The sequence below is a fragment of the Caretta caretta genome, chromosome 23 (genome assembly GCF_965140235.1).
Source record: "Caretta caretta isolate rCarCar2 chromosome 23, rCarCar1.hap1, whole genome shotgun sequence".
Taxonomy (NCBI): domain Eukaryota; kingdom Metazoa; phylum Chordata; order Testudines; family Cheloniidae; genus Caretta; species Caretta caretta.
In genome coordinates, this window is record NC_134228.1 from 10863881 (window position 1) to 10872928 (window position 9048).

Genomic DNA, 9048 nt, shown 5'->3' on the forward strand with positions numbered 1-9048 from the left:
TTGGGGTCCTTAAAAAAAAGGATTTGGAAGGAAAAGTCAGCTAGCTAGCTGAGAGACAGAATAGAAGGGTCAAACTTTACCATCACAGCTGCTACTCCCACAGTGTCTCCTAGGCCCCAGAATCCACTCTGATACCATTGGGCCTTCAATGTCCTCACAAGACCAGGCCAGAGAACGTGACCAAAATGACATCCCCACCTCCAACTATTTCAACCCAAGCATCATTTGAGTTGTAAGCCTGGTTATTGCTCGTCCTCCGTTCCCACTCTTGCTCTTTTCATTCCCCACCTTATTTCCTTTTGCCTTCTGTTTTAGTAAGTCTGGCTTAGCCAAGGCTACATATTTTGCAACACTGCTGTACGCCTGTGACCAGAGAGGCAGCCAAAAGCAATGCCATGTCCTAACTAACTAGTCTGATTCTCATACAAGTTTGCCAGTTCTCAAAGTGGCTGATCAGACGGCAGAGTGAGCCTGTGTTTCTCCAGCAGTGAGGTTGCAAATAAAAGTCAGTCCAAAGAGAAGCTGAATTTTCTATCTTTGCTGTTCTTTTCTCTCCCATGCATTTATCTTGTCTTAAAGGAAGCAGGATCAGACTTTACCAACAGCTCCAACCTAGCAAATAACTGCCCCCCAAGGACAGTTACCATCTTTAATACTATCTAAAAGATGTTTTTTGTTATAAAAACTCTACAACTTAAGGGAACAAGGAATTTTTGTTAGTACAGACTTAGTACTTTACATTTAAAATGCTTTAGCAGTGTTTCGTCCTCCTGCTTCAAAATAATTTAAAGGAGTGTTTGCCATAGAAATAAGCAGTCTCAGGGTCTCTCTGTATATAAGAATGCAAACCACATTTACTGTTGGACAGTGATATCATCATTTTAACACCTTTAACACTGAGTCCATTTATTCTGTCCAAATAAATACAACAGGTGCACTCAGATGCAAAAAAGGAGCCAGAGATGCTGCAATCATGACATGATACCACTACAATCCCCCATAGTGTGGATGCAGTTATACCCAGTGTGAAGATGCTTTATACAAGCACAGCTTATTCCCATCCATGACAGCGAATACACTGTGGCAGGATAAGGCACCATTATACTGGTATAACTGGATCCAGACTAGGGAATCGCACCAGTTATTTATTTCAGAAAAACCACCCCGCCCCCAAGTTACCCTGATACAAAACATGCGCATATATCAGACCCAAATCACCTCTTCTCATTTTTACAGGTAATCTCCTTGGAAAACAGATACAAAGAAAAGGTGTTGAACTTTTCCTTTCCACTGTCTACAGCAGAGTGGCTAGCACATTTTGGGTGCAATCTCCAGTCCCACTGAGGCCAGGTCCACAGTAGAAACCTTTTCCAGTATAGTAATGATGGTTAGGGGGGTATGATTTCTGTACTGGCAAAACTCCTGGTGCAGTTATATATTATAATGGGTATCAACTGCACCCACATTAGTAGGGTTTGCCAGTACCATAGAACCTCAGAGTTACAAACACCTGTCAATCACAAAACTCATTTGGAACCAGAAGTATGCAATCAGGCAGCAGAGACAAAAAAAAGCAAATACACAGTGTTAAATGTAAACTACCAATAAAGGGAAAGTTTTAAAAAAGATTGGACAAGGTAAGGAAACTGTTTCTGTGCTTCTTTAATTTAAATTAATATGGTTAAAATCAGCATTTTTCTTCTGCATAGGAAAGTTTCAAAGCTGTATTAAGTCAATGTTCAGTTGTAAACTTTTGAAAGAACTATAACTGTTTTGTTCAGAGTTAGGAATAATCTCCATTCCCCAGGTGTTCGTAACCAAGGTTCCACTGTATAGCTATACCAGCCAACCCTTACCAGTATAGACTAGGCCCTGAAAACCTATGGGATTTGAGCTTCTAAATCTTTCTGGCATTTTGGAAAACAACTCCTTCCTTCATGGAAATCTACCTGAGTCACTGTGTGCTACTGGAAGAAGTTCTCAGAGAACAAGGGGCAGGGCAAGCCCTGGCTCCATCCCCAAAAGCAGACACGTGTGAAACTCCCTGGTGCTCTACTTTTTTCACCCAGCACTTATCAGGGCCCCTGTGCCCAAATGCCATGGCCCAGCCACTGACCATCCCCCCACATCCTTGCCCCACACTCTGTCTCTAGTCCGAATCCTGTAAGCACTGGGATAACAGGGACACAAGTGGGCCATAGGGGGAACAGGGCTAGGGAGGTCCAGAAGCAACCGTGCATAGGCAAAAGGGTGGTGGAGCTGAGGGCCAGTCTGGGGGCACTGAGGGGGTGATTGGGAGGCAGGGCCACAGTTCAAGGGCACTGAGAGTCAGTGTGGGGTCACTGAGGGAACAGGTTCGGGGGCACTCCTCTGAGCACTGAGAGGGCAGGCTGGCAGCACCATTATAAGGCACTACCGGGGGGGGGGGGGGCTGGCTGTAGTCAGCGTGGGGAGGACAGTTTGCGGGTGAGGCTGGGGAGAGAATAAGGGCACTTGCTGGGGGCCTGTTCAAGCAATGGTTTGAGGGAAGATGCTGTCCTGGAGAGAGAAATGAAAGAGCAGCTGGGTGAGACTGCCACAGGCAAGGCCCCTCTGGCAGGCCTCCCCTCCCCCACCCAGCTAACTCCAGGGGCCTCCCTAGGCTGGAGGGAAGTGCCACACTTCCACCTCCTACACAGGTCTCCTGCCCTCACACCATCCCCCCCAGCCTGGACTCCCACACTCTCTCGCATGGGCTCCACACAGCCTAGGCCTTGCCCCCACTGCACAGCCCCATCCCTCCCCACTGCACAGCCAACCTGGCCACCTCGTGTACAAAACTGGTTCTGCTCTCCACAGCACCCCGCCCCACTTCGCCTACACCCGTGGGCCCGAGCGCCCCTCCTACCTGAGCCTGGCGCGTCCTTCTCTCCACTCCTCACCCCACTGCACAGCCCCCCCATACCCAGTCCCCCCCGCCCCCCATACCGAGTCCCGCCGGCCCGGCAGCCCCCGCCATTGCACCCCCCCATACCCAGTCCCGCCGGCCCCCCGCGACCAAGGCATCCCATGCAAGCCCCCGCCCACCTCGCTTACCTTGTCCCTCTTTGTTGTTGGCGGCCTCCCCGTCGGCGGCAGCGGCCGGCTCGGCCCGCAGGCACTCCCGGCAGACGGAGTGGAGGCAGGGCAGCAGGCGGGGCTCCCGCTCGGCCCGCAGCCGCTCGCGGCACACGCCGCACTTCTCCAGCAGCTCCAGCGCCTCGGGCCGCTTCTCCCCGCCGGGGCCGCCCGCCTCGGCCGAGGCCGCCGAGCCCGACATGGCGGCCGCTCCCCCCTTCGCGCTCCTCGCTTCTCCCGGCTCCAGCTGCACGCGGGGCCCGCGCGCCGCTGGTGTAACGTTCCCCGGGAGGGCCGCGCGCGCCGCTGGGGACGGAACGTTCACCGGGAGGGCCGCCCGCGCGCGCCGCTGCTGCTGCTAACGGCAATGGAGCGTTCAGGCCCCGCTGCACAATGCCTGAGAGACAAGGGGAGCTGCGCGCGCACAAGCACGCTGCAAGAGAGAGTTAGAGAGGGACAAGGCCCCCCGCAGCTGCGCGTCCTTCGCCGTCGATTCTCCTCCGGGGCGGGGGTGGGCGGAGAAACGGCTGCAGCAGCCCAGCCAATCAGCGCTCAGATAATCCCCGTGGGCGGGCCTGGGACAGGGAGGATCAGACAAACCGGCCAATCCACCCGTCTTGGGGGGAGGGAGGGGGAGGACGTCACCTTATGTTTCTGTGTAGGGCGGGAGAAAGGACGGTAGACTGCGGGTTGCGCCAATCGCGGGACTCGGAGCGCAAGCGGAGCGGGAAGGGGAGGTGTGGAGAATGACAGGAAGGCAGGCCAATCCGCTCCCTCGTTTGCCCGATGCCGGCGAGATAGGCAGAGACTGACAAGGAGATGAGAGCGAATCCGCTTTCGGCGAGGCATGCCCGTTTGTGTAGAGTATGAAAGGCGCTTGAGAATGATACGTTAAAAAGGTTCCGCCCCTCCGCATGGCAACGGAAACATCAGTGATTGACGGGTCTGGAGGCCAATCATCCACCGAAGCTATCCCCAAGGGCGGGAACTTATTTGATTAACATAGGGCAGGCCCTGTAGGTTTCCAAGCTCCGAGAGGAGGCGTGAAGAATGCTGGGACGGACAGGAGAGAGAACCAATCATCTCATGAATTACCTCACATATACTCAATGACTGGCAGGAGATGAAGCCAATTACCTTCTCCTAAATTCCCGCGGCCCTGTTCCTTTCTCCTCCTGGAGGGGGGAGGGGCTGCATCCCCCCCTCCCAAAATACTTGAGGTCTTCCTTGCTTGCTGTCTGTAACAGAAAGCTAAACCCACTTCCCTCACCGGGAGGTGGAGGCAAAAGTCAATCCGGAGTGACTCCAAGGCATTCTAATGAATCTGCTGATCTCAATGAAGTCACTTCAGATTCACTGTGGACTGACCCAGAGCAGGTTCAGCCCCACCGAGCTCATTGGAATCACTCTGGCTTCACTCTGGACTGACCCAACACAGGGTCCCACCCCGCTGAGCTTAGTGGAGTTGCTCCAGAATCACTCCAATCTGACTCAACTCAGAGTCCCACCCAACTGAGCTCAGTGGAGACGTTCGGGGTTCACTCTGGTTTGACCCAGAGCAGGATTCAGCCCCACTGAGCTTAGTGGAGTCACTCCGGATTCACTCCAGATTCAGCCAGAGCAAAGTCTGCCCCCCCGCCCCTGAATTCAACACTCTCCCCAAAACTAGAACTTTGATTTACAAATAATGAAAGGGCGGCTGTGAAGCAGACCATTGGCAATCATTTAAAAAAAGCCACCAGAACAATTCTAGGTCTTTAAAACCTGTCTCACTGTGAGAGATTAAAGACGCTTTATCTATTTAACTAACTTTAGGGAAGGGTACCAGGTGAGGGTGACTTGATCATGGCCTATAAGTACTTACATACTGTGTTGCCAACTCTCATGATTTTGTCATGAGTCTCATGACAATGATTGTTTTCCTTAAAGTCCCAGCTCCTGGAGTCAAGTGGAGACGTGATGATTTCAGACTTCAAATGAAGTATCTAGCCCTCATGGTGGTAGAGAAAGCTTCAAAATGTGACCCCAGTGCACCCTAAAGGCTCAAAAAGCAGAAGGCAAATTAAAAGAACACCAATATTTATTATTTGTACATAATCTCATGATTTTAAAGCCAATCTCATGGTTTTTGGTGAGCCTGACTCATGATTTTTGAACGTTTTGGGTTGGCAATACGGCCTACCTGGGAGATTTCTGGCTCTTCAGTCTGGCCCACAAAAGTTTAACAAGATCCAACAGCTGGAAGAGAAAGCTAGATAAACTGAGACAAGGAATAATGCTTGGGTTTTTAACAGTGAGTGTCATTAACCACAGAAACATCTCACAAGGGGGTGAGCGTCCCTGTCCGTTGACCCAGGTGTCTCTTTCTAACAGGTCTGCTCTAGCATAGCCAGAAAGCATGTGCTGGATGCAGGCACCACTGATGTGCTATACTGGAAGTCAGACTAGATGATCAGAATGGTCCCCTCTGGCCTTGAAATCTAGGAGCAATCATATTTTTCAAAATAAAACTCTGTCCCTGGGTTCCCTTGCAATAATTAAAGCTAATGGGGCTTTTTAAAATCTTGGTGATCCACCACCACACACACCTCATTTCTGCCCTTTAATTTCTGTACAATGCAAAAAGATGAGTCAGTTTAACCCATTTCACTCCCTGACTCCCAGGGTACATCTACACGGCAATAAAAGACACAGAATGGGCCCAGGTCAGCTGACTCGGCCTGCAAGGCTATAAAATTGCTGTGTAATTGTAGACAGTGGGGTTGGTCTCGGGTAGGGCTCCTCACTCTGAACGTTTACATTGCAATTTTATAGCCCTGAAGCCGCAGATGCAAGCCTGAATCAGCTGACTTGGACTCAGGTTTTTTTATCGCAGTGTAGACATACTGCCAGCATCCAGGCTCTTAATACTGTAGGGGATGGTTAAATCCAAACAAAGGCGTCCCACCTGCTAACACCAGTAGTGTCACAAATGCCAAACATTGAAAAATCAGGAGTCAGGCCTCAAAGAAGTCACGGGACTTAAACTCATGATTTAAAAAAAAAAAATCAGTTTGGGGCTCATATTATTTGCCTCCTGGTTTGAGCCCCTAGTGGGCACTTTGGGTCACGTTCTTAAGCCTTCCTCAGCAACTCTAAGGGTAAAAAAATTGCTTTCTAAAAAATTCAAATTGAGTCTGACCTAATCCCAGGACACCAGGTGCTGGAGCTTTCAGAAAAACATCCAGGGTGAGGGTCACTTATGCACATGCTTAATTTAATCTCTCTCACACACACATACACAGAGAGAATAGTAAAATTAAGCATATTTCTCCAGGATTAGGGGCCTTGTGCTTTGTTTTTAATGTTCTGGCATGGAAGGTAGAAATGGGGGACCCTAGTAATGGGGGAATGAGAGGCACACACAGCTACTGCCATGGGAGAAGAATGGGCGACCCTGGTAGGGGAGACAAGGGAAATGGGGGGCATACATAGCCATTGGAGGGTGGGGCGAATGGGAGGGACGCTGGAATGGGAGAAGAGGGGAATAAGGGGGCAAACACAACCCCTGCCATGGGAGGAGAATGGGAAAGACTGCTGCAGATAAGGGAAATGGGGGACACACAGAGCCCCTGGTAGGTGGGGACAATGGGGGATGCTGGTATGGGGAATTAGGGGGTACACACAGCCCCTGCCATTGAGGGAGAATGGGGGACCCTGGTATGGGGGGAATGAGGGGGCATGTAGAGCCCAGAGGTGGTGAGGGAAAGGTGGGAATGGGGGGCACACAGGGCTACTGGCAAGGGGTAGGTGGGATGCAGAGCGTCCCTGAAATCCAGGGAGCTGGGGGGCGGGGGGAGAGGATGGAGGGATGCAAGAAGCCACTGGGTCTACAAGGAGCTCGGCCTGCAGGAGCTATGAAGCATGTGACTCCTGTTATATGTGAAAACCGCAGGCCCTGGGGCCCAGACTCCCCTGGCTTCCAACTCAAGGTGCAGTGCATCCAAAGCTCCTTAAAGTCAATGGGAGTTTCCCCATTGATTCCCAGACTCCCATTGACTACTGGGGTGGGGTTGGGTCATCCCAGACCTATAGGGAACAATGGGGCCCATCCAGCTGAGAGAAATGCTAAGGGCACAGCCCATTTGGATGCTAAAGCAGTTAAGTGGAGCAATCCCAGACAAAGGCACTCATCTCTCTCTCCACCCCAACCCCCCTTCCCTCTCCACTGTGCCATGGCCCCAGGGTCCCTGGCCTGGCGTCCCTCTGCTCCTGCACCCCTCCCTGTCCGCCTCTCTCCCTAGCCTGTGTAAACTCTCCTCTGAGGAAGGGAGGAGAGCAATCAGAAGTGTTGTTTGCTATTATAAACAGTCAGAGATAAGAGGGAAGGTCCCCTTATGGATCAGTAACCGGTTAAAAAACAGGAAGCAAAGGGTAAGAATAAATGTTCATTTTTCACAGGGGAGAGAGGTAAATAGTGGAGTCCCCCAGGGATCTGTACTGGGGGACCAGTGCTGTTCAACATATTCATCCACGGTCTGGGAAAAGGGGTAAATAGTGAGGTGGCAAAGTTTCCAGATGATACAAAATTAGTGTCAGGACAGCTAAGTCCAAAGCAGACTGCAAAGAGTTACAAAGGGATCTCATAAAACTGGGTGACTGAGCAACAAAATGGTCGATGAAATTCAATGTTGATAAATGGAAAGCAATGCACATTGGAAAATCCCAACTATACCTACAAAATGATGGGGTCTAAATTAGCCGTTACCACACAAGAATGAGATCTTGGAGTCATTGTGGATAGTTCTCTGAAAACATCCATTCAATCTGCAGTAACAGTAAAAAAAGCTCACAAAATATCATAATGCCACTATATAAATCCATGGTATGCTCACATCGTGAATACTGATGTGGTTGCCCCATCTCAAAAAAGATATATTAGAATTGGAGAAGGTACAGAGAAGGGCAGCAAAAATTATTAGGGGTATGGAACAGCATGTTTATAAGGAGAGATTAATAAGACTGGGACTTTTCAGCTTGGAAAAGAGATGAATAAGGGGGTATATGATGGAGGTCTATAAAATCATGACGGGTGTGAAGAAAGTGAATAAGGAAGTGTTATTTACTCCTTCACATAACACAAGAACCAGGGGTCACCCAATGAAATTAATAGGCAGCAGGTTTAAAACAAACAAAAGGAAATACTTCTTCACATAATGCACAGTCAACCTGTGGAACTCATTGCCAGGCGATGTTTTGAAGGCCAAAACTATAACGGGGTTCACAAAAGAATTAGATAGGCTCATGGAGGATAGGTCCATCAATAGCTATTAGCCAAGATGGACAGGGTACAACCCATTGCTCTGGGTGTCCCTAAAGCTCTGATGGCCAGAAGCCAGGACTGGACAACAGGGATGGGTCACTGGATAATTGCCGTGTTCTGTTCATTTCCTCTGAAGCACCTGGCACTGGCCACTGTCAGAAAACAGGATACTGAGCTAGACAGACCATTGGTCTGACCCAGTGTGGCCATTTTTATGTTCGTGCTGCCGCCCCCAACAGCCCGGCTGGAATGTTCCAAAGGACTCAGCGTCCGCTGAGGGGCCAAATTTGCACAGTGGCCCAGAATGCTGAGTGCAGAGCAATCTAGACCATCCATCTCGAAGTCTCTGTCCACCCCCTTCCCTATCCACCCCCACCCTGTCCATCCATCCCCAATTCCCATCCCCTCCTCTGCCCACCCCCTATCCCCACCTCCTCCCTCTATCCATCCCCATTCTGCTTCATCCACTCTCTTATCTCCACCCCCTCAATCCCCACGCATATCTATCTACCTATCTGCCATTCACTCCCACACATATCTATCCACCAGACATCCATTCAGACATCCCTCTGCACACGCACCCCTCCATCCATCCCCCCATCCCCACACATATTTGTTTACCTCCCTACCTTAGCATCATTTCCTGCCAC

General features: G+C 50.5%; 1 protein-coding gene across 2 annotated transcripts in view; it reads right to left on the bottom strand.

Moving 5' to 3' along the window:
* The window catches only part of TRIM28 (tripartite motif containing 28), a 54212-nt gene extending 50616 nt beyond the window's left edge, over positions 1 to 3596 (bottom strand). Inside the window, exon 1 of one of the 2 annotated variants that reach the window (XM_048832547.2) lies at positions 3076 to 3596. In XM_048832547.2, the coding sequence (XP_048688504.1) occupies positions 3076 to 3298 (223 nt within the window). In that variant the 5' untranslated portion in view covers positions 3299 to 3596. The remainder of the gene's footprint in view (positions 1 to 3075) is intronic. The other variant, XM_048832548.2, reaches the window with a different exon arrangement.
* Between the last annotated feature and the right edge of the window lie 5452 nt (positions 3597 to 9048).